This window comes from Oncorhynchus nerka, unplaced genomic scaffold, assembly GCF_034236695.1.
Source record: "Oncorhynchus nerka isolate Pitt River unplaced genomic scaffold, Oner_Uvic_2.0 unplaced_scaffold_7___fragment_2___debris, whole genome shotgun sequence".
Classification (NCBI taxonomy): domain Eukaryota; kingdom Metazoa; phylum Chordata; class Actinopteri; order Salmoniformes; family Salmonidae; genus Oncorhynchus; species Oncorhynchus nerka.
The window spans coordinates 39,334-64,790 of record NW_027040330.1 but is presented as its reverse complement, the minus strand read 5'-3'; the positions used below and the strand labels follow the sequence as shown (position 1 = coordinate 64,790).

Here is a 25,457-nt window from a genome sequence, read left to right as displayed (position 1 = left end):
GGCAAATGTTCTTTGAAGAGAGAACGCTGTAATGAGAGAAAGAATGTAGCGTAAGCTACTGACAATAGGCCTTTTACAAGATTACATTATGACAGGAGCGTTTGATTCTTATTAAAGAGATGGAGTCCAGACAGGTTACTTTAGGAAACTTTCTGAATGGACATATAGGCCTATAGAGAGAATCAGCTAACTCACACGCACACCGCTGTAAAGGCACCCGTCAATCAAAGCCGCCAGCGTATGTCGGACGCGAGCAAATATTTCTCCCTTAAAACTTATTTACAAACCTAGGCCTACGTTAGGCTTTCCGAAAGATAATGATTTGACAAAGTATGAAGGGACTCCTATTCTATAGTATGAAGTAGTCATGCACCGATATGACATTTTTGGCCGATACCATAACTGATATTTTCCTTGGGGGGAAAAACTATACCGATTTATACACAAAAGAAATGGTGGCCTTTTTAAACATTCAAGTACAGCTAAATAATTAACCGCTGCGTCGGTGTGTGTGTGTGTGTGTTAAGGCGCTGCATCTCAGTGCAAGAGGCGTCACTACAGTCCCTGGTTCGAATCCAGGCTGTATCACATCCGACCGTGATTGGGAGTCCCATAGGGCGGCGCACAATTGGCCCAGCGTCGTCCGGGTTTGGGCGGGCTAGGCCGTCATTTGTAAATAAGAATTTGTTTTTAACTGACTTGCCTAGTTAAATAAAGGTTACACACACTGACCAGAAAGTGTGTTCATGTTCTCAAATGCCATTGAAATGGCAGCAGCGGTTTGACGTCCAGCACATTCATGAGCATGAAATTTGACTTTCCTCAGTACGAAATCCTCAACGACCCACTGTGCTGGCAGACTCAGGATGCTCATGGGGCTGATATAGCTGGTCCAAATGTCAGTCGTGATGCTAATAGCAGCGCCGCTATTTAAAAATAAAAACAAATTGTTAAACAGTTTTTTAGCAGTGACGCTATTACTGTGTAACTCCGGTAGGGCAACATCTGGAAAATAGTGCACTTGGTAGTGTGTACCGGTGCTCGACCAGTCGGCAAAAGCCAACATCACCTACGACAGTGTGTCCCAGGATAAATGCACCACTTCCCCATTCATTCAGACTCTCCATGCAGACACACTGATAGATTTTGGTTGGGGCATTTTTGTGGCTGTTTTGTTTGCGTTTGCACCTTTCAACACCCCTCATTATCACATTAATGCACGCAACCACTCACTTAAAATCAAATCAAATTTTATTTGTCACATACACATGGTTAGCAGATGTTAATGCGAGTGTAGCGAAATGCTTGTGCTTCTAGTTCCGATAATGCAGTAATAACCAACGAGTAATCTAGCTAACAATTCCAAAACTACTACCTTATACACACAAGTGTAAAGGGATAAAGAATATGTACATAAAGATATGAGTGATGGTACAGAGCGGCATAGGCAAGATGCAGTAGATGGTATCGAGTACAGTATATACATATGAGATGAGTATGTAAACAAAGTGGCATAGTTTAAAGTGGCTAGTGATACATGTATTACATAAAGATGCAGTAGATGATATAGAGTACAGTATATACGTATACATATGAGATAAATAATGTAGGGTATGTAAACATTATATTAGGTAACATTGTTTAAAGTGGCTAGTGATATATTTTACATCAATTCCCATTATTAAAGTGGCTGGAGTTGAGTCAGTGTGTTGGCAGCAGCCACTCACTGTTAGTGGTGGCTGTTTAACAGTCTGATGGCCTTGAGATAGAAGCTGTTTTTCAGTCTCTCGGTCCCAGCTTTGATGCACCTGTACTGACCTCGCCTTCTGGATGATAGCGGGGTGAACAGGCCCGGGTGGTTGTTGTCCTTGATGATCTTTATGGCCTTCCTGTGACATCGGGTGGTGTAGGTGTCCTGGAGGGCAGGTAGTTTGCCCCCGGTGATGCGTTGTGCAGACCTCACTACCCTCTGGAGAGCCTTACGGTTGTGGGCGGAGCAGTTGCCATACCAGGCGGTGATACAGCCCGACAGGATGCTCTCGATTGTGCATCTGTAGAAGTTTGTGAGTGCTTTTGGTGACAAGCCGAATTTCTTCAGCCTCCTGAGGTTGAAGAGGCGTTGCTGCGACTTCTTCACGATGCTGTCTGTGTGGGTGGACCAATTCAGTTTGTCTGTGATGTGTACGCCGAGGAACTTAAAACTTACTACCCTCTCCACTACTGTTCCATCGATGTGGATAGGGGGGTGTTCCCTCTGCTGTTTCCTGAAGTCCACAATCATCTCCTTAGTTTTGTTGACGTTGAGTGTGAGGTTTTTTTTCCTGACACCACACTCCGAGGGCCCTCACCTCCTCCCTGTACTTACACTACTGATTACTGACTACACACACCATTTTTGATTGTATTTAGTTTACTTTAGTTAATAAATATATTTTGTTATTCCTTATCTCCACATTGTGTCCCTTTTTTGTTGCGGGCTTCGAGCCGGTTTGTGACATTGCTCACATGGTAAATGATGGTATGAAATCAACCAAAACTTGTTTCTCACAAGTGTAACAGGTTGTGACCTCTGCAAACAAGGGTTCCACTCCGAGAATGAGAATGGTAAATTGCTGTAATGAATACATGCGTTAATAGAAATGAATGTAACCAAATGACAGGGATTTACGGTAAATTGGCTGTTTTAGAAACGGTAGGGTACAATATGGGCATTCATGAAAGTGCATTGCAGGCCGACACTGTATAGCCTATGCTAGTATTTTAGTTTGCCGGGATATGAGGTCGGCACTTTTTTTGTCTCGCCTAGGGCGTCATATTGGCCAGGACCAGCGTTTGTTAGTCTAGAAATTAAGAAAATATTCTGTATCAAATTAAACCATGCCAGGTTGGAGAGGATTTGCGCATTGTCTATTTGACACAACGTTAGCGCATTATAGGCCTCAGAGCCAGAACAACCTTGTTGACTGCTGTTCAATGATTCATGAATAGTCAGACACAACCAACATTTTTTTAAAGAAGATCGGTTAATTTTGCAGTAATGAAAATGTGCATTGTATAAAAGAATGTCCACACATCAAAAATGTATTTTTACTGAAGTGCCATGGCCTGTAACACTACACTCAGGCCCAGCTGCTCCAGCATCCAAAGGACAGTTGGAAAGAGAAGATGTAGAACATTTCATAGACTGTTAGCAAAATCTACACGGGGGGGAAGAAAAGTTGTAGTAATATTAATATATATAATTTAAACAGTTTTGATGGTTATTTTATTTTCATTATGGTCTTCATCCATAACAGTCAATTCAACTACTGTCACAGCCCTAATGGCTCCCTGATACGTACTACACACAAATGCATAATTATGAATGTCATTCTCCTGATGTTTCACAAGTTTGGACATCACAGTGCTGCATAGTAGAGTTCAGTGCTTTACAATACAGTAGAGTTCAGTTAAGTAGAGTACAGTACAATATACTCTACTTTTCTTTACTGTACACTACTGGGCCATACTCACTGTGCTATCCAAACTTGGTCCACTCCGGTCCATCTAGTAGATACCATAGACTTCCAGTCATTGTGCTAATGCTAGTAGCAGGTGACCCAACTGTGGTTTGTGACTACTATAAATTCCCATTGTAGCCAATTCAGTTGCAATAATTCCTTTTTACAGATTTTTTTGGTAATTCCATTACGAATTTGGTAACGGTATTGAGTTTTAATCACTTAATTAATTTAAAGAAATGATATCAGTAAAAGCACTAACTAATTTGTTGGCCTACCATTACTTGCTACTTTTGAACTTTTATTCTCCCTCATTAGGGGAGAGAAATGAGAAAATATCTTAACCATTTTTTGGTAACTGAATTACAAGGCAATATTTCTTAAACTTAAGTTAAACCTTTTCCCCAACAAAATGTGTTGATATTAGTTGACAGGGGTCTTTAATTCAACATTGTGTTTTGTTATATTTCTGACTGGTAGTTGTTTTCTAAGAACCCTTTTCCAACTGTTTATCCAGCAATTAAAGCCTTTAGTTATGCCTCATTTTTAAGATGGACAATGGTTGAAAAATGTATCTTTGCCTTAATTTCCCCATTTGACACCCAATTTGATATGCTGGTGCTCATGGGTCCTTTTCGATGGAAATGCCCAATGGTAACAAAGATGTGGATTTAAAAAAATAAAAATCTTAAAGTATTCCCTACTCTAGGTGTTCCACAGTCAATGTTATGTAACATAATGCTATTTGGAGTTGACAACTTGGCACAAACACACATCTAAAAAATGTATCATAGTTGATCTACTGTAAGTATCCCACACACTCTTAACACAATGCTATTTTGAGGTTTCTGGGAGGTGAATGTAAATTGACAGTTGAACATTTTCAACTAGGCCTAACTCCACACAGTAGGCTGTGTCAGGCTGTCAGTGACTGATCCTACAGTAGTATCAGGGTCCTCCATGGCAACAGTAATTATCAGCTCCTCTCCTGTGTACTGTGCTCCATGCTGAGGGTATTGATAAACTATTTAAGTTGAGCCAGGATTTTCTCCTCTCCCTTTAAGTGAATCTAATCTCTCTGATCCTCAGAGCCACACTATTAGTCGACTATTAATAGCCCTGGGCCCATAGGTAAAGACACGCTAAGGCTATCCAAGATGGCATAGCATTCAGGTGTCTTTTGGTCTTGTCGTGTCCCGTGTATATATAAAAATAAAAAAATCTTTGCATATTTAAAAAAAAAAAAATCTCAACTTCAACATACTATCCTGCAACTTGCCTCACCCCATGTGGTATGGATCTGCTATTTTCTTTACTTTAGAACGAAACCCCCAACAGAAGCTAGCCAGCTAACTAGCTACTAGCAAAGTAGCTACTAGCTAGTAGTCAGTTAGCCACTGCTAGAGGTCATCAGCTAACCTTTAACCCGGACAACTCCTGCCAGTCTGCACAACGCGATTCAACCCAGAGCATATCGGACTTCTTTTTCTCTGTATCCCCGGATTCCTACCGCAAGCTCTGAACCTCTTCACCTGGATCATCGCAGATAGCTTATCTCAGCTCACTGGTCGCCATAGCAGCACCCACCCTCACCCCCAAAGCCAATTCCTCCTTTGGCTGCCTTTCCTTCCAGTTCTCTGCTGCTAATGACTGGAACTAATAGCAAGAATCACTGAAGCTGGAGACTCATATCTCCCTCACTAACTTTAAGCACCAGCTTATGCATCAATGCACCTGTACATAGCTCATCTGTAAATTTCCCATCCAACTACCTCATCCCCATACTGTTATTTATTTATTTTTGCTCCTTTGCACCCCAGTATCTCTACTTGCACATTCATCTTCTGCACATCTGTCACTCCAGTGTTTTGCTACATTTGAATTATTTTGCCACTATGGCCTATTTATTGCCTTATTAACTCCCTTATCTTACCTCATTTGCACACAATGTGTATATATACTTTTTTTTACTACTGTATTATTGACTATGTTTGTTTATTCCATGTGTAATTCTGTGTTGTTTGTGTCGCACTGTTTTGCTTTATCTTGGCCAGGTCGCAGTTGTAAATGAGAACTTGTTCTCAACTTGCCTACCTGGTGAAAAAAAAATAAATAATTGTATATATATATATATAAGGCCTGGTGGTGGTATGTAGGACTGGTCTGGCCTTGAGAAAGTGGACCTGAAGACACTTACCCCTGTCTGTCTTAACCACCTGCTACTGAAGGCTAGACTCAGACAAGACTGGGGTGGGTCAGCTGTTGGTCTCTGTGTGACTGATAAATGTTTGGTATGTTCTAGTGTTTGGGTTAGGCTAGCATAGTAGCCGGCCTCTGCCCAGTACCCTGCCCTGAACGTTAGTCACTAGCCGGCTACCACCCAGTTACTCTACCATGCACCTCAGATGCTGCTGCCCTATGTATACTGAACAGAAACATGCAACAATTTGTATGATTTTACTGAGTTACAGTTCATGTCATAAATTCATGAATTAATTGGGCCCTAACCAATGGATTTCACATGAAAGGGTAGGGGCGCAGCCATGGCTGGACCTGGGAGGCCATAGGCCCACACACTGGGGAGTCAGGCCCAGCTAGTCAGAACAAGTTTTTCCCCACAAAAGGGCTTTATTACAGATGGACATACTCCCCAATTTCATCAGCTGTCCGGGTGCCTGGTCTCAGACGATCTCGCAGGTGAAGAAGCCGGATGTACAGGTCCTGGGCGGGCGTGGTAACACGTGGTCTGCGGTTGTGACGCCGGTTGGACGTACTGCCATATTCTCTAAAACCACGTTGTATGTGGGGTAGAGGTCGACCGATTAATCGGCATGGCCGATTTCAAGTTTTATTCTCTGGCAACAGCTCTGGTGGATATTCCTGCAGGCAGCATTTCAGTTGCAAGGTCCCTTAACTTGAGACATTTTGGCGTTGTGACAAAACGGCACATTTTAGAGTCCACAACACAAGGTGCACCTGTGTAATGATCTTGTTTAATCAGCTTCTTGATATGCCACACCTGTCAGGTGGATGGATTATCTTGTAAAAGGAGAAATGCTCACTAGCAGGGATGTAAACAAATGTGTGCACAGAATGTGAGAGAATAAGCTTTTTGTGCATATGGAACATTTCTGGGATCTTTTATTTTAGCTCATGAAACATGGGACCAACACTATACATGTTGGGTTTATATTTTCGTTCAGTGTGTAATAATAAACGTTTTGTTTTCGAAATGATAGTTTCCGGATTCGATCATATTAATGACCAAAGACTCGTATTTCTGTGTGTTATTATGTTTACTGAGGAGTTGAATACTGACGATCAATATTGATTTTTAAGCATACCTGGCTGAGAAAGCTATCAGTAGAATATCAAGTGTTCTGTCCTGCGGTTGCCTCATTTCAATCTATGGGCCTCTTATCAAGGTGATCATATCAGTTATGTGAAAAAACGTGATTTGTTTTTGTGGTTTCCTCATAGCACCCGCACCAAAACAAATGTTATTTGTCACATGCGCCGAATACAACCTTGAAATGCTTGCTCACAAACTCTTCTCAATGATGCAGATTAAAAAATAGTAACACAAGGAATCAAATAAAATACACAATGGCACTATATACAAGGAGTACCAGTACCAGATGTGCAGAGATGTGAGGTATTTGAGGTAGATATGTACATGAAAGCAGTGTAGCGTGACTAGGCATCAGTATAGTTGAGGTATTTGAGGTAGATAGTTGAAGTCAGAAGTTTAATAAACACTTAGGTTGGAGTCATTAGACCTTGTTTTTCAACCACTCCACACATTTCTTGTTAGCAACTATAGTTTTGGCAAGTCGGTTAGGACATCTACTTTGTGCATGACACAAGTAATTTTTCCAACAATTATTTACAGACAGATTATTTCACTTGTAATTCACTGTATCACAGTTCCAGTGGATCAGTTGTTTGCATACACGAAGTTGACTGCATTTAAACAGTTTGGAAAATGCCAGATGATGATGTCATGACTTCAGAAGCTTATTGACATAATTTGAGTCAATTGGAGGTGTACATGTGGATGTATTTCAAGGCCTACCTTCAAACTCCGTGCCTGTTTGCTTGACATTATGGGAAAATCAAAAGAAATCAACCAAGACCTCAGAATAAAATTGTATACCTCCACAAGTCTGGTTCAACCTTTGGTAGCAATTTCCAAACACTTGAAGGTACCACGTTCATCTGTACAAACAATAGTACGCAAGTATAAACACCATGGGACCACGCAGCCTTCATACCGCTCAGGAAGGAGACTCCTAAAGACTAATGTACTTTGGTGCAAAAAGTGCAACTCAATCCCAGAACAACAGCAAAGGACCTTGTGAAGATGCTGGAGGAAAAGTGTACAAAAGTGTCTATATCCACAGTAATTTAAGCCCTATATCTACAAAACCTGAAAGCCCGCACAGCAAGGAAGAAGCCACTGCTCCAAAATCGCCATTAAAAAAGCCAGAATACGGTTTGCAACTGCACATGGGATTGTACTTTTTGGAGAAATGTTCTCTGGTCTGATGAAACAAAAATAGAACTGTTTGGCCATAATGACCATCATTATGTTTGGAGGGAAAAGGGGGAGGCTTGCAAGTCGAAGAACACCATCCCAACCGTGAAGCACGGGGGTGGCAGCATGTTGTGGGGGTGCTTTGCTGCAGGAGGGACTGGTGCACTTCACAAAATAGATGGCATCATGAGGTAAGACAATTATGTGGATATATTGATGCAACATCTCAAGACATCAGTCAGGAAGTTAAAGCTTGGTCGCAAATGGGTTTTCCAAATGGACAATGACCGCAAGCATACTTCCAAAGTTGTGGCAAAATGCCTTTAAGGACAACAAAGTCAAGGTATTGGAGTGGCTATCACAAAGCCCTGACCTCAATCCCATAGAACATTTGTGGGCAGAACTGAAAAAGCTTGTGCGAGCAAGGAGGCCTACAAACCTGACCCAGTTACATCGGCTCTGTCAGGAGAAATGGGCCAAAATTCACCCAACTTATTGTGGGAAGCTTGTGGAAGGCTACCCAAAACGTTTGACCCAAGTTAAACAATTTAAAGGCAATGCTACCAAATACTAATTGAGTGTATGTAAACTTCTGACCCACTGGGAATGTGATGAAGGAAATAAAAGCTGACGTAAATCATAGTCTCTACTATTATTCTGACATGTCACATTCTTAAAATAAAGTGGTGATCCTAATTGATCTAAGACAGAGAATTTTTACTAGGATTAAATGTCAGGAATTCTGAAAAACTGAGTTTGTATGTAAACTTCCGACTTCAACTGTATACATGAAGGCAGTGTAAAGTGACTAGGCATCAGGATAGATGAGGTATTTGAGGTAGATATGTACATGAAGGCAGGGTAAAGTGACTAGGCATCAGGATAGATGAGGTATTTGAGGTAGATATGTACATGAAGGCAGGGTAAAGTGACTAGGCATCAGGATAGATGAGGTATTTGAGGTAGATATGTACATGAAGGCAGGGTAAAGTGACTAGGCATCAGGATAGATGAGGTATTTGAGGTAGATATGTACATGAAGGCAGGGTAAAGTGACTAGGCATCAGGATAGATGAGGTATTTGAGGTAGATATGTACATGAAGGCAGTGTAAAGTGACTGGGCATCAGGATAGATGAGGTATTTGAGGTAGATATGTACATGAAGGCAGTGTAAAGTGACTAGGCATCAGGATAGATGAGGTATTTGAGGTAGATATGTACATGAAGGCAGTGTAAAGTGACTAGGCATCAGGATAGATGAGGTATTTGAGGTAGATATGTACATGAAGGCAGGGTGAAGTGACATCAGGATAGGTGGTGCTCAGGCTTTCACTCATGTGGTTTGTAGTTTCCTGAACTGGGTGACATTCTGTTTGTGCTCCAACCAACTCCTTGTTGTCTCACCAAGGCAACAATGTACCTTAGTGATGGTGTTGAATGCTGTTCAAGCCGTGTGGTTGGAACCCAGGCTAGTGCAGTGGTGACCCTGGCCCTGTTGTGCTGCACTGTGGAATCTAGTATGTCTGGAATGGCCTCATTGCATTGACAGTATTTACACATTCATGCTATCCATCACTATAGTCCTAATCAGGAGCTGTCAAACCTAATCTATCGCCTGTTGTGTTTTCTCATCCACAGAGCAGAGAAAACAGAAGTTCTCAGCGATGACCTTCTACAGGTAAATAAATCATTACCTAGGCTACATTTTCTCATTTACTTTACCACAGGGTTCCCCAACTGGCGGCCTGTGGGTGATTTTTATTTGGCACCCCATGTTTTCTGGAAATCTGTTCCAAAGTATTCCCACGCGTAATAAAGGGAGACGGTATACACTGAGTGGACAAAACATTAGGAACACCTTCCTAATATTGAGTTGCACCCCTTTTGCCCTCAACAGCCTCAATTTGTCGGGGCATGGTACAAAGTGTCGAAAGCGTTCCTAAGGGATGCTGGCCCGTGTTGACTCCAATGCTTCCCTCAGTTGTCAAGTTGGCTGGATGTCCTTTTGGGTGGTGGACCATTCTTGATACACACAGGAAACTGTTGAGAGTGAAAACCCCAGCAGCGTTGCAGTTTTTGACACAAACCAGTGCTCCTGGCACCTACTACCATACCCTGTTCAAAGGCACTTCAATCTGTTGTCTTGCCAATTCACCCCCTGAATGGCACACACACACACACAATCCATGTCTCAAGGCTTAAAAATCCTTCTTTAACCTGTTTCCTCCCCTTCATCTACATTGATTGATTGAAGTGGATTGAACAATTGACATCAATAATGGATCATAGGTCAGTCTGTCATCCATAGAGCAGGTGTTCCTCATGTTTTGTTCACTCAGTGTATATAATTGTATATAATTGTATACAAATGTAAGCAAAGTTTGAAATTGTTTTATTCAAATATTGTTTCTGTTTGGGCTTCTTGCGTTCAATTTGCAGTCTACAAATTATTTGTAATTATGTTTCATCCCCCTGACCATCCGCTCGAGTAAAAAAAAAACAGCCCGCAGCTAAATCTAGTTGTTGATCCCTGCTCTACCAACTCATTACATACTGTACCACAATCAATGGAACTGCAGAATCAGCATTGTGAATACAACAGGCTAAGCAGAGCCACAGATATTGTCAGCTTCTTCCATATATTGGTAACCAAACTAATTGTAACCACGTTCTGCCAGGAATTCTGATAATCCTTGGTACTAGTGGTGAAAATATGATGACTGTGTGTGTATATTCTATTCAATTCAGTTTGATACTCTGGGCTCCTCCAGTGCTATTCTCAGTCTGGTTCCCAGGGAAATAGGCAACCCGTTGAGTTTAGAGACAGCAGGTGGAGTTCCTCAGAATTCCGGTTGCTCAGGGAAGACATTCTACACACTCAAAACACATTATTTCTGTCATTCCGGAATGTTATTTTGTTTTCCTCTGCCCCACTTGAAGTCAGAGAGGGCGTGTGTGTACACAAACGACGCTACTGAAGAGACAGTCTCCTGCTGTTGCTTCAAGACCTTTTTCTCTTAGTCACATTCGATAAATAGCATGTGGTTGACTGAAGAGAAAAGTATACTGGAAGGAAACAATCATGGGACCCACACACAGCACTTTGCACGACCGTGTTCTATTTAGATGCATTGTGAGACGTTGTCATGGAAGGAGGGAGTGTCTGTCCAACACAGCTTAGGAATAGCTGCTACTGAGGTGAGGACACTTTATAGTAGCTGACAGTTGACTCTGTTTTGCGTGAGACTTTCCTTTATCAACCTTCCATGGCCCACTGGGATTTTAGACTCCTCTGTCTTCCAAATATCTCTCATGCTGCCATGTCAGTCTGAGAACCCACTGTTGGATCACTCTCCTGTCCACGGAAGCACTGGAGGCAGGTGCTCTATCACCACGGATCAGTTTTTTGCTTCAGCCAACTCCTGTCTCTGTAGTGCTTGTTGTCATGCCTTCCATGTTTGCCTGCTGTGAATGAATGGCATGCATAAGAGGCCTTTTAAAGTAGTCAACAGCGCAAACAGATGAGGCATCCATGCCAGTGTCTTATTCTTAGTCCCATCTGCCTGCCATCACAACACCTGGTCCTCCATGGTGGATTCATGGCATCCCATAATTCCTCTGCTAGCCCAGCTGTCCATATAGCCACATAGCTCAGCTCCCACAGGGGCACCATTTATATCCCAGGCTGCCTGAGGCCACAAAACCCTGCATACACTACATGACCAAAAGTATGTGGACACCTTCTTGTCACACATCTCATTCCAAAATCATGGGCATTAATATGGAGTTGGTCCCCCTTTGCTGCTATAACAGCCTCCACTCTTCTGGGAAGGCTTTCCACTAGATGTTGGCGCATTGCTGCGGAGACCTGCTCCATTCAACCACAAGCGTTAGTGAGTACGGGCAATTAGGCCTGGTTCGCAGTCTGCCTTCCAATTCATCCTAAAGGTGTTCTATAGGGTAGAGGTCAGGGCTCTGCAGGCCAGTCAAGTTATTCCACACCGATCTCGACAAACCATTTCTATATGGACCTCGCTTTGTGCACAGGGGCATTGTCATGATGAAACAGGAAAGGGCCTTCTTTAAACTGTTGCCACAAAGTTGGAAGCACAGAATCTTCTAGAATGTCATTGTATCCTGTAGCATTAACATTTCCCTTCACTGGAACTAAGGAGCCTTGCCCAAACCATGAAAAACAGCCCCAGACCATTATTCTTCCACCAAACTTTACAGTTGGTGCTATGCATTGGGGCAGGTAGTGTTCTCCTGGTATCCCCCAAACCTAGATTCGTCCGTCGGACTGCCAGATGGTGAAGCGCGATTCATCACTCCAGAGAACGCGTTTCCACTGCTCCAGAGTCCAATGGCATTGCGCATGGTGATCTTAAGCTTGTGTGCGGCTGCTCGGTCACGGAAACCCATTTCATGAAGCTCCTGGCAAACAGTTATTGTGCTGATGTTGCTTCCAGAGGCATTTTAACTCCGTAATGGGCGGTCCCGTTCTGTCAGCTTATGTGGCCTACCACTGTGCTGTTGATGCTCCTAGACATTTCCACTTCTCAGTAACAATACTTACAGTTGACCAGGACAGATCTAGCAGGGCAGAAATTTTACTTGTTGGAAAGGTGGCATCCTATGGCGGTGCCACGTTGAAAGCCACTGAGCTCTTCAGTACGGGCCATTCTAATGCCAATGTTTGTCTATGGAGATTGCATGGCTGTGTGCTCAATTTTATACACCTGTCAGCAACGGGTGTGGCTGAAATAGCCAAATCCATAATTTGAAAGGATGTCTACATACTTTTGTGTATATATAGTGTAGTTCTCACGCACTCCAGAGAAAGTTTACTGTCATTTGTTCAATGGCTCTGTGTGATGATGGCTCTGGCATGTTGTAATCTATAATGGGGAGTCTTCCTGAGCTCTTTCCAGTCCGGATTCTGCTTTAGCCAATTATAGCTGTCTCCTTTACTCTGTCAGGAACGAGAAACCAACCTGGTTACCAAGCAAGCTTAGACTGACTTCAAAACAACAATGAATGATATTCACAACAGCAGAATTATGGGTACTATGAGTGTTGTCTAGGAATCCAACCCTCTTCTATGTTGTTTACTGCTGTTTGTGTTTAGACACAGGCACGCTCTCACACCCTTTCTCTGGCTAGCCGTGCCGTGTGCTTGTCTGGACATCTTATCAGTCCTGGCACAAACACACTGGTCAGTCACATTACAGTGGGGATTCCCTGCTCAGTGGATGTGTCATAGACCAAACTAGGCTCTGAGCTGATCAGTTGGTCAGACAGAAGTTGTTGTACTCTTTCAGATCCTTCTGGTCTGTTTGTTTGTCTGTTTAGCCCTTTGTCTTCAGTCTCTTTTGATGTCTCTCTCTGTGGGATGTCACTGTCTTGGAAGTCTGTCTGTGTGGGAGGTCAGTCTCTGTGTATGATGTTGGGGTGAGTGAGTTATGTCTCCGTGTAAGAATGTGATGGTAAAGCGACAGTGGCACCCCTGGCGCCATGTAATCAAAAACACACACACATCCCCAGGATCTCCTCCCGTAGAGAAGAATGAGGTGGAACTCCAGTCAGAGGAATCCCCTGTTCCTGTGCCATGTGCTAACAGGGCCCAGCCCGAACACACAGCGTTCCCCGTTCCTGTGGAGGAGGCAGGATACCCCCTCCACACTGTCTGACCCAAGAGAGAGTGGGAGAGCGGTAGAGAGAGCGGTGTGGAGGAATCAGCCGTTGGAATTCTTGAGTTTGAGTTCTGTTTCAGTAACACAATTGTCATGGTTTCTGTTGATCTGTTCTGACAGTCTGTCTGTCTGCCCTATTCCCAAAGGCATTGTACTGAGCTATCAATTTCTCCTCCCTCCCTCCCCCTCTAGTTTTCTGTGCAGGTGCAATTTAGTATTACATCCTTGCTTATTTTTAAAACAGACACTCCATGTTCCAGACTGGGCATGTTCTGGACACCAGACACTCCATGTTCCAGACTGGGCATGTTCTGTACAACAGACACTCCATGTTCCAGACTGGGCATGTTCTGTACAACAGACACTCCATGTTCCAGACTGGGCATGTTCTGTACAACAGACACTCCATGTTCCAGACTGGGCATGTTCTGTACAACAGACACTCCGTGTTCCAGACTGGGCATGTTCTGTACAACAGACACTCCATGTTCCAGACTGGGCATGTTCTGTACAACAGACACTCCATGTTCCAGACTGGGCATGTTCTGTACAACAGACACTCCATGTTCCAGACTGGGCATGTTCTGTACAACAGACACTCCATGTTCCAGACTGGGCATGTTCTGTACATCAGACACTCCATGTTCCAGACTGGGCATGTTCTGTACAACAGACACTCCATGTTCCAGACTGGGCATGTTCTGTACAACAGACACTCCATGTTCCAGACTGGCAACAAATAGCATAACAATGGTCTAAAGAACTGTTTGAAAAATATATTTCTATGTGGTTTGTTAGACAGATTGCAGACAACACTTTGGAAGTTGCCATACAGTTTCACCATCTGACAGCTGTACAAGGCTGGCCTAGTTCCTCTGCAGTATTAAGTCGTTTTCTGCCCTGGCTTCAGAGTGCTGTGAAATCACAATTGTAGAGCATTCATCTGCTCTTTTAATGCTCCAAACAGCAGTAACAGCCCAGCAACAGTCTCCATGAAGACGCTTCCAATGAGTCATCCGTTTCATAGAAAACGTTCCTATGTTGTCCAGCTGGGAGAGGCCGGTATCATTCATGCCTGACCTTTGACCTCCATGTAGCTGACTGGACTTCAATGAAGTGGCCGTCAACAGGCAGGGATGAGGGAGATTAGAGGAATATAGTTACATGTCAACACCATTCATTCTACTGGACAGAGTTGTCAGAGGACCAAAAGGGCTGAGAAAGATGGATCAGTGCAGTTCTAAACTACAGGCATAACCCTTCAACTCAGTGTCCCTGTCCCTAGGAACTGTCTACATCTTCTGCGCCACAAAGCTCCTCCACCAACATTTGTTTTTATAAACAGAGTTGAGTTCCCTTTCTTACTGTGACAAAGTAGTGCGGAACGTATTGGATTCCTAACCTTGTTACACTATGAAACACAAGACGATGCATTTAATCATTCAACATAGGGGTTTTATGAAAATCGTTTCCCGTGTCTATAGCCTGTAGCTGCTTTACCACCGAGGTGTATACTACATCACAGATCTGTCTGTATGTAAGTGGTCGTTTGTCGTGCACAGATTGAGCGGCGCATGGAGATGGTACGTGTGGTCTCCCACAACACACACAAGAGGATGGTCACGTGTCTGCAGGGCCACATTGGCACCGACGCAGAGAAGAGACATGTAAGTACAGGTATCATTAACATTATTCCTGACCATATTGTCTGAATCACTAGATCAAAGATAAGAATATATTTAGGATGTATTTCCCATTAACTCTTCACCTACCTGATTAACACTAGATTACCCTACCCCCTTGAAAATAATGTTCTATATCAGCAATTTGTGTTTGTTTTGTTTACCTCATGATCCAACATGTACAATTGTGTCAATGGCAGTCTGTACCACGCCTATACACAGGAAATGGTCAGGTAAAAAGACACATGTTTACTTTCTCATAGCTACAGCTCTAGCTCTGCTCCACCCTCCTTCCATGTATTTCAGTACAGCTTTATGGGAATAGAAAGGAATGATGAGACATCTTACGGTGTCTAGTTGTTACAGTATGTCAAATTAGCTCTTAATATCACAATAACTGTAACATCCTCATTCTTTCTACCGCTCTATATTGCCCAACTTAATGAAAATGGACTTTCCATTGATAAACCCTCAAAAGGAAAGCACTAGAAACTTCTTGTTGGTGTCTCCGTTGGTATTTAATAAATGTATACATATCTCTTTTCCCTTTCTACAAACACACCTCACAGAAAAAGCTTCCTCTGACAGCGCTGTCTCAAGCCATGGTGGACGGAGGCAGTCAGCTGGGAGAGGAGTCTCTGATTGGGTGAGTGAGGGTGAATTGACAGGTTAGACAACCAATCGTCTGTCTGACACTGTGGTTATATGGAACAGATGAACCCGAGAGAGATGGAGAATATGTGGCTAACAAACTGACCCAATTATTATCAGCGGTCTTTTCAGTCATTTCTTGTTTTTGTGGAGGATCAGGAAGTGTCTAGAGTGGATGTCTATCCACGTAATGAGGATGTTTGCCAGACTGATTCTCCATTTAACAGAACGAGCTACATTGTTGCCTTGTTCGCATAGTAAGACAGTGACAGAAACAGACAGGCACTCAGACTAGAGGATGTAGAAACTACCCAGAGATTTGCTGTTACTGTCTGCTTTTAGGAGGAAGTGAATCTCTCATTTGACAACTTGCCAATGTTTAATATGATGTATTTGTGGATGCGGAATGATGGATTTGGAAGGTATTGTCAAAGGTGATGAATGTGACATGTACAGTACCAGTCAAAAGTTTGGACAGACACTATTTTCTACATTATAGAATAATAGTAGTAACCAAAAAAGTGTTAAACAAATCCAAATATATTTGAGATTCTTCAAAATAGCCACACCTTGATGACAGCTTTGCACACTCTTGGCATTCTCTCAACCAGCATCATGAGGTGGTCACCTGGAATGCATTTCAATTAACTGGTGTGCCTTGTTTGAAAGTTAATTTGGGATTTTCTTTCCTTAATGCATTTGAGCCAATCAGTTGTGTTGTGACAAGGTAGGGGAGGTATACACAAGAGCTACAATTAAACTGAGTCTCATGAGGACTGCCACAGGAAAGGAAGACCCAGAGCTGCAGAGGATAAGTTCATTAGTTACCAGCCTCAGAAAATGCAGCACAAATAATTGCTTCACAGAGTTCAAGTAACAGATACATCTCAACATCAACTGTTCAGAGGAGACTGCGTGAATCAGGCCTTCATGGTCAAATTGCTGCAAAGAAACCACTACTAAAGGACACCAATAATAAGAAGAAGAGACTTGCTTGGGCCTAGAAACACGAGCAATGGACATTAGACTGGTGGACATCTTTCCTTTGGTCTGATGAGTCAAAATATGAGATTTTTGGTTCCAACTGCCGTGTCTTTTGAGACACAGAGTAGGTGAACGGATCATCTCCGCATGTGTAGTTCCCACCGTGAAGCATGGAGGAGGAGTTGTGATGGTGCTTTGCTGGTGACACTGTCTGTGATTTATTTAGAATTCAAGACACACTTTCTGCAGTGATACGCCTTCCCATCTGGTTTGCACTTAGTGGGACTATCATTTGTTTTTCAACAGGAAAATGACCCAACACACCTCCAGGCTGTGTAAAGGCTATTTGACCAAGACTGAGAGTGATTGAGTGTTGCAGCAGATGTCCTGGCCTCTACAATCACCCGACGTCAACCCAATTGAGATGGTTTGGGATGAATTGGACCGCAGAGTGAAGGAAAGGCAGGCAACAAGTGTTCAGCATATGTGGGAATTCCTTCAAGACTGTTGGAAAAGCATTACAGGTGAAGCTGGTTGAGAGAATACCAAGAGTGTGCAGAGCTGTCATTAATGCAAAGGGCGGCTACTTTGAAGAATCAAAAATCTATTTTGATTTGTTTAGCACTTTTATTTTGGTTACTACATGATTCCATACGTGTTATTTCATAGTGTTGATGTCTTCACTATTATTTTACAATATAGAAAAGAGCAAAAAATCAAGAGAAAACAGTGAAAAAGTAGGTGTATCCAAACTTTTGACTGGTACTGTAGATGACCCTCTGCAGTTATTCGTCATTATTTTGAATGGTGACATCTGACCCCAATGGCTCTTCCTGTGGCATCTGAATAACCTTTGACCTGTGTGTGTGTGTGTGTGTGTGTGTCTCCTCCTGACAGGAAAATGATGGAGGTGTGTGGGGAGGCAGAGAACAGGCTGGCGTCAGAGCTGCTGCAGCATGAGGTTCAGATAGAGAAAGACGTGCTAGACCCCCTAAACCAACTAGCAGAGGTGAGGAGGAGATATTGAGTGCCTTATTCTATCCAAACCTGTATAAAGAGTATCCAATATTTAGTCAAAACCATTCTAACTCCATCATAAATAATTGAGTCAATATTCAGTGTGTATTTGGAAAAGTGCCATATGTACTTAACAGACGTGAACATCCATATTCTCAGGTGGACATTCCCAACATCCTCAAACAGAGGAAGCAGCTAGCCAGGCTAGTTCTTGACTATGATTCTGCCAGAGCGAGGTGAGCCTGTGTACATGTATCAACTTTATTAACATTTAGAATGTGCTAGAACATGTTTTAAAGTTTCTAACAACGTTCTAAGCTGATCTGCGGTCTACCCCTCCCAGGTGGTTGCAGGCAACCAAGTCGATAATCTCAGGAACAAACACTCAAGCACTGACGGCCAAGGCAGACCTGCTCAAAGAGGAGGTGGATGAAGCTATGAATAAAATGGAACTGTGCAAGGTAAGGCCTCTAAATGGATAAATCACCCCACAGTTAAGTTTGACTGACGCTCTGCTATATGAATTAGGATAAATCACAGGCCTCAATCCCAGATGAATGGTAGTTGCTCACATGAGAAGAAGAGGAAGTGACACTATGGAAAGTTTTGACAGAAGAAGGTAAGGACAGAAATGGACATTCCATGCCCAGTACCGTTATGGCTGTTTGATTTAGGAAGAAGGAATGCCCAGTTAGCTGTGTGTGCGTGCCTCTCTCTCTGAGAGTATTGTGTGTATTGAGTTAGTTTGAGTTAGTGGTGTGTGTCAGGTCTTCTGTCCAGGAAGCTACATGATTCAGTGTTTTCCTTCCTCTGCGCTCCAGGCCTGTTCAGCCCTGCTCTACACTGCTACTATACCCTGGCCCTGTCAACAGCAGACAGATTTATGAGTCACTGTGGAAGGCCTAATGACCCTACCCAGCACTAACACTAACAGAGCTGCAACCTGAAATACATTGGATGATTGGATTTTGAGACCAGAGAGGTGGATGGGTTTAGGTCGATATAAAACAGGCAGGAATTTGCCTTTTATAGTGAAATGACTGTTGATGGATCACATGTTTAAGTCCTGAGAGTTGGTCCTTCTCTGTCATCTGCTTCTAATGATCTCGTCTGCTCCTCTCTCTCAGGATCAACTGGCTGCAGACATGTACAATTTCTACTCAAAGGAAGGGGACTATGCCTGCTACTACGTTATGGTGAATCAGCGTGTGTGTGGGAATGTTCATAGCTGTTGGGTGACTGGTGAACAGTTGGTTTGTTGTTCCTCTCATTGTTGACTGACTCTTTCTTTTTCTCGCCTCTCTCTCGCTCTCCTTTTCTCTCTCGCTCGCTCACCTTTTCTCTCTCTCTCGCTCACCTTTTCTCTCTCGCTCGCTCACCTTTTCTCTCTCGTTCGCTCTCCTTTTCTCTCTCGCTCGCTCACCTTTTCTCTCTCGTTCGCTCTCCTTTTCTCTCTCTCTCGCTCACCTTTTCTCTCTCGTTCGCTCTCCTTTTCGCTCGCTCTCACTTGAACACTCTCCTTTTCTCTCTCTCTCTCCCTCCTCTACACTGTTCTGTTGTGTTCCCAGCTCTTAGAGGCCCAAGCTGATTACCATAGAAAATCTCTGACTGTCCTCGAGAGTGTCCTGCCAACCATACAAGCACAGCAAGGTACACTATACTCCAGGTGCAGTACAGCCCAGTTCCCCTCTCCCTGTGCTGGTTGAAGTTGCCCAGAAGTTATCCTCCTCCAATCCTGTCCTACTCCCCTCTAAAATCCCTCTCATCGAGATACAGACCAGTCCTCAACATCTCCTTCTAAAAACCTCTCTATTTCTCGTCACAGGCTCTTTTTTTCCCTCAGACCATAAAGGTTTAACTGAGCGTGACACAGGAACTCTGTCCATTAGTACCGTGATGATATTGTTGGGTCAGGTTAAAGTCTTAAGTTATCATCTAGGTCTGGGCCAGGTATCCCAAACTGGGGCACACGCAATGCCGTCGGGTGTACGCCAAATAAAAATGTGATTCACATTTAATTATTTTATTTTCAAACAGTCCATTTATATTTTCCAACGGGGCTATACATTTGGGTGAGGGTTTTTTCTCACCTGAGTAGCCTCGTTTCACTGCCAAAAATAAAATTAAACCATCTAGTGTTCAGAAAAATAACAACAATGTCAAATACAGGTAGCCTAGTCAAATAATTAACATCTAATCACATGAACCGTTACTCTCTCGTGGGAATTCCACTAATGATCTGTATGTAGCTGCTGCTCATGTTGGTATCTGTACTGATGGTGTAAAAGCCATGACAGGGAGACATAGTGGGTAACGCGCGTGCAAGCAGTTGCTCCCGGTGCAGCATCCACCGGGAGGCTCTTGCTGTCGAGGGAATGCCCGACAGCTTGAAAGATGTTTTGGACAGTACAGTGAAAATGGTTAACTTTGTTAAAGCAAGGCCCCTGAACTATCCTGTATTTTCTGCACTATGCAATGATATGTGCAGCGACCATGTAGTGCTTTTACAACATACAGAAGTGCAATGGTTAACAAGGGGCAAAGTATTGACACGTTTTTAAAAATTGAGAGACGAGCTTAATGTTTTCTTTACTCACCATAATTTTCAGTTTCTCACACGACTGGCCTATCTGGGTGATGTTTTTCCCTCGCCTGAATGATGACTCTCCGCAACTATATTCAATGTGCGGGACATATTGAGGATATAATTAAGAAGTTGGAGCTCTTCTCTGTCTGCATTAACAAGGACAAAACACAGGTCTTTCCATCATTGTATGATTTTTTTTGTGTGCAAATGAACTCAAGCTTACAGACAATGTCAAATGTGATCTAGCGAAGCACCTGAGTGAGTTGGGTGCGCAATTACACAGGTACTTTCCCGAAACAGATGAGACAAACTGGATTCATTATCTCTTTCATGCCCTGCCTCCAGTCCACTTATCGATATCTGAACAAGAGAGCCTCATCGAAATTGCAACAAGAGGTTCTGTGAACATTTGATTTAATCAGAAGCCACTGGCAGATTTCTGGATTAGGCTGCGCTCAGAGTATCCTGTCTTGGCAAGTCGCGCTATTAAGACACCGATGCCCATTGCAACCACGTACCTACACTACCGTTCAAAAGTTTGGGGTCACTTAAAAATGTCCTTGTTTTTTAAAGAAAAGCTCATCAAATTGATATGAACTACAGTGTAGACATTGTGAATGTAAATGACTATTGTATCTGGAAACTGATTTATTTTTAAATGGATTGTCTATATAGGCGTACAGAGGCCCATTATCAGCAACCATCACTCCTGTGTTCCAATGGCACATTGTTATCTAGTCCAAGTTTATCATTTTAAAAGGCTAATTGATCATTAGAAAACCATTTTGCAATTATGTTAGCACAGCTGAAAACTGTTGTCCTGATTTAAAGAAGCAATAACACGGGCCTTCTTTAGACTAGTTGAGTATCTGGAGCATCGGCATTTGTGGGTTCGATTATAGGCTCAAAATGTCCAGAAACAAAGACCATTCTTCTGAAACTCGTCAGTCTATTCTTGTTCTGAGAAATGATGGCTATTCCATGCGAGAAATTGCCAAGAAACTGAAGATCTCGTACAACGCTGTGTACCTTCACAGAACAGCGCAAACGGTCTCTAACCAGAATAGAAAGAGGAGTGGGAGGCCCCGGTGCACAACTGAGCAAGAGGACAAGTACATTAGTGTCTAGTTTGAGAAACAGAAGCCTCACAAGTCCTCAACTGGCAGCTTCATTAAATAGTACTCGCAAAACACCAGCCTCAACGTCAACAGTGAAGAGGCGTCTCCGGCATGCTGGCCTTCTAGGCAGAAGTTGTATACAAGCAACTCGATCCAGACCATTTCGCACATTCTGAAGTTGGAACAGCGTTTCTAGCATAAAGGCTGTTGGAGGAGTAGGTGGCGGAATAATAAGAAGTTGAATATCTGAGCTGGGGCTGCTGCCGCTATCCCCACCAGTAAATGTAGTGTCAGGCTTACAATGATAGCAAAAAACAACATTTGAGAGTGCGCTGACCCTGGTGCTAAAGGAGGTACGCAGCTGGAGGTTGAATGTTTGAAAGGGTACAGGCCTATAAAAGTTTGGGAACCACTGGTCTAGGCTATGCATTGTCACCCTGCCTGCATAGGCTACAGCTGCTTGCATCTTGTTTATTTGTTAGACCACTTCAATCACTTATAACTAACTCTATTAAAGTGGCACATCAACCATCTCTCGGTTGAAGTATTTGCTTATTTTTACTAAATGATGTCTGAAGGCATCTGGTAGGCTGTGTCATGTAGGTTATTGCTTATTGTTCCTGTAGGACTGAAAATGATTGCAGGGAAGGCATTCATTTAGCTGTTTCCACTCTTTTTAGTATGGATTCTCTCTTTCCCTCTGTGTTCGGCAGGCTGGTTTTTCTCCTGTAAACAGAGTGTGGTCTAAATCAACCCTTCTCTCCCAGCATGTGGTTTATGATGATTCAAACATTCCACACATCAGATCTACCTGGGCTTTCCTTTCCACTGAGTGCACAGAAACTCACCAACACATTCCATGGATGGAGACAATGTGGTTATCTATTGGAGGAGTGAGTGACTGATGGTTGGCCAGAGGGGACGTTGTTGACCTACAAATCTACCATTCCCAGGCCTCCTAACCCCTCATCTGCAGTCATCCTACCGCCCTCTCTTTCTGCAGACCCGTAACAACTTTAGTTTTGTTACCACCATGCTAACAGTGCTACCACTCTCTCTCTCCCCCGTCAGACTCGTGGACAGAGAAGCCAGCGTTTGGGACGGGTCTGGAGGAGCATCTGAAGAGGAGCAGCAGAGAGATCGCTCTGCCATTAGAGGCCTGCATCATGATGCTGCTGGAGACTGGCATGAAGGAGGAGGTAGGGAGAGATGGATGGATGGATTGAAGCATTGTGGGAGCGAGGTAGAGGGGGAGAAAGTGAAGGGGGATCATAGTTGAGGACAAAGAAATTTAAATATGGATGCGTGAATTAAATAATACAAGGATGAATGAAATGAATCCATACAGAAACTTGGGCCCAAACATGAAATGTAAAATGCACTTTAAACCTCTTAAATGTAATCTACATAATGTGATAGACTGCATTCAGTTTGCTGAGTAGAGTGTTGGAGGCTATTTTGTAAATGACATCGCCGAAGTCGAGGATCGGTAGGATAATCAGTTTTACGAGGGTATGTTTGGCGGCATGAGTGAAGGAGGCTTTGTTTTGCGAAATAGGAATACCGATTCTAGATTTAATTTTGGATTTGAGATGTTGAATGAGTCTGGAAGGAGAGTTTACAGTCTAGCCAGACACCTAGGTATTTGTAGTTGTCCACATATTTTAAGTCAGAACCATTCAGAGTAGTGATGCTAGGCGGGCGGGCAGGTGTGGGCAGTGATCGGTTGAATAGCATGCATTTAGTTTTACTAGTGTTTAAGAGCAGTTGGAGGCCACGGAAGGAGTGTTGTATGGCATTGAAGCTTGTTTGGAGGTTTGTTAACACAGTGTCCAAAGAAGGGCCAGAAGTATACAGAATGGTGTCGTCTGCGTAGAGGTGGATCAGGGAATCGCCCACAGCAAGAGCGACATCGTTTATATATACAGAGAGAATTTTAGAAAGAGGGTCCAGATTGTCTAACCCAGCTATTTGTATGGGTCCAGGTTGTGCAGCTCTTTCAGAACATCTGCTTTCTGAATTTGGGTGAAGGAGAAGCTGGGGGGGCTTGGGCAAGTAGCTGTGGGGGTACGGAGCTGTTGGCCAGGGTTGGGTTAGCCAGGAGGAAGGCATGGCCAGCTGTAGAGAAATGCTTGATTATTGTGGATTTATTGGTGGTGACAGTGTTTCCTAGCCTCAGGGCAGTGGGGCAGCTGGGAGGAGGTGCTCTTATTCTCCATGGACTTTAGTGTCCCATAACTTTTTGGAGTTAGAGCTACAGGATGCAAAGTTCTGTTTGAAATAGCTGGCCTTTGCTTTCCTGACTGACTGCGTGTATTGGTTCCTGACTTCCCTGAAAAGTTGCATATCGCTGGGACTATTTGATGCTATGGCAGTACGCCACAGGATGTTTTTGTGCTGATCAAGGGCAGTCAGGTCTGGAGTGAACCAAGGGCTACATCTGTTCCTGGTTCTACATTTTTTGAAAGGGGCATGCTTATTTAAGATGAGAGGAAATTACTTTTAAAGAACAACTAGGCATCCTCTACTGACGGGATGAGGTCAATATCCTTCCAGGGTACATGGGCCAGGTCGATTAAAAGTGTTTTAGGGAGCGTTTAACAGTGATGAGGGCTGGTCGTTTGACCGTGGACCCATAGTGGATGAAGGCAATGAGGCAGTGATTGCGGAGATCCTGATTTGAAAACAGCAGAGGTGTATTTGGAGGGGAAGTTGGTCAGGATAATATCTATGAGGGTCGCCCATGTTTATTGATTTAGGGTTGTTCCTTGATAATTTGTGTGAGATTGAGGGCATCTAGTTTAGATTGTTAGATCTAAAAGGTTTAAGAACGGGCAATAAACATATTTGATCCCATACAATTTGAAATGTTAACAAACATGAAGAGACACGAACCGAGAACATTCAAATCTGCTGCGACCTTCTCTGAGTTCTTTCCACTTGTAAGAAATGCTTTAAAGTCCAGAAGTTGTGGGGGGAGCTGGAACGTTCCCTGTCAGAAGTATTACAATGTAACTGTACTTTTAATCGGTCTGTCTGCATATTTCAAGACGTGGCATGTGGGGGTGTAGTGAGATACCCGATGGGCTGGACGATTCTCTTCTCATCACTCATCTTGAAAAAACATACACTAAAAACTTGGAAATCAATCCGCCCTCATTAACACAATGGGAAAATCGAATGATTTATTATTAAAATAGCATGGGCGACTGAGAAACACATTGGTACAATTTAAGTGGCCAACAATAATGCAGGCACTAGGGATAAGGGTGTGAGCATGCTGGTCTGGGGTAGGTGTGTGAACATGCAGGCACTAGTGATAAGGGTGTGAGCATGCTGGTCTGGGGTAGGGGTGTGAACATGCAGGCACTAGGGATAAGGGTGTGAGCATGCAGGTCTGGGGTAGGGGTGTGAACATGCAGGCACTAGGGATAAGGGTGTGAGCATGCTGGTCTGGGGTAGGGGTGTGAACATGCAGGCACTAGGGATAAGGGTGTGAGCATGCTGGTCTGGGGTAGGGGTGTGAACATGCAGGCACTAGGGATAAGGGTGTGAGCATGCTGGTCTGGGGTAGGGGTGTGACCATGCAGGCACTAGGGATAAGGGTGTGAGCATGCTGGTCTGGGGTAGGGGTGTGAACATGCAGGCACTAGGGATAAGGGTGTGAGCATGCAGGTCTGGGGTAGG

General features: G+C 43.4%; 1 protein-coding gene across 1 annotated transcript in view; it reads left to right on the top strand.

The window, feature by feature from the left end:
• Nucleotides 1–23,011, top strand: part of LOC115112895 (rho GTPase-activating protein 17-like) — a 30,930-nt gene extending 7,919 nt beyond the window's left edge. Inside the window, exons 2-10 of the mRNA XM_065016514.1 lie at nucleotides 9,677–9,716; nucleotides 15,294–15,398; nucleotides 15,983–16,059; nucleotides 17,946–18,057; nucleotides 18,225–18,301; nucleotides 18,409–18,526; nucleotides 19,193–19,261; nucleotides 19,634–19,715; nucleotides 22,842–23,011. Of these exons, the coding sequence (XP_064872586.1) occupies nucleotides 9,677–9,716; nucleotides 15,294–15,398; nucleotides 15,983–16,059; nucleotides 17,946–18,057; nucleotides 18,225–18,301; nucleotides 18,409–18,526; nucleotides 19,193–19,261; nucleotides 19,634–19,715; nucleotides 22,842–22,996 (835 nt within the window). The 3' untranslated portion in view covers nucleotides 22,997–23,011. The remainder of the gene's footprint in view (nucleotides 1–9,676; nucleotides 9,717–15,293; nucleotides 15,399–15,982; nucleotides 16,060–17,945; nucleotides 18,058–18,224; nucleotides 18,302–18,408; nucleotides 18,527–19,192; nucleotides 19,262–19,633; nucleotides 19,716–22,841) is intronic.
• Nucleotides 23,012–25,457: the final 2,446 nt, after the last annotated feature.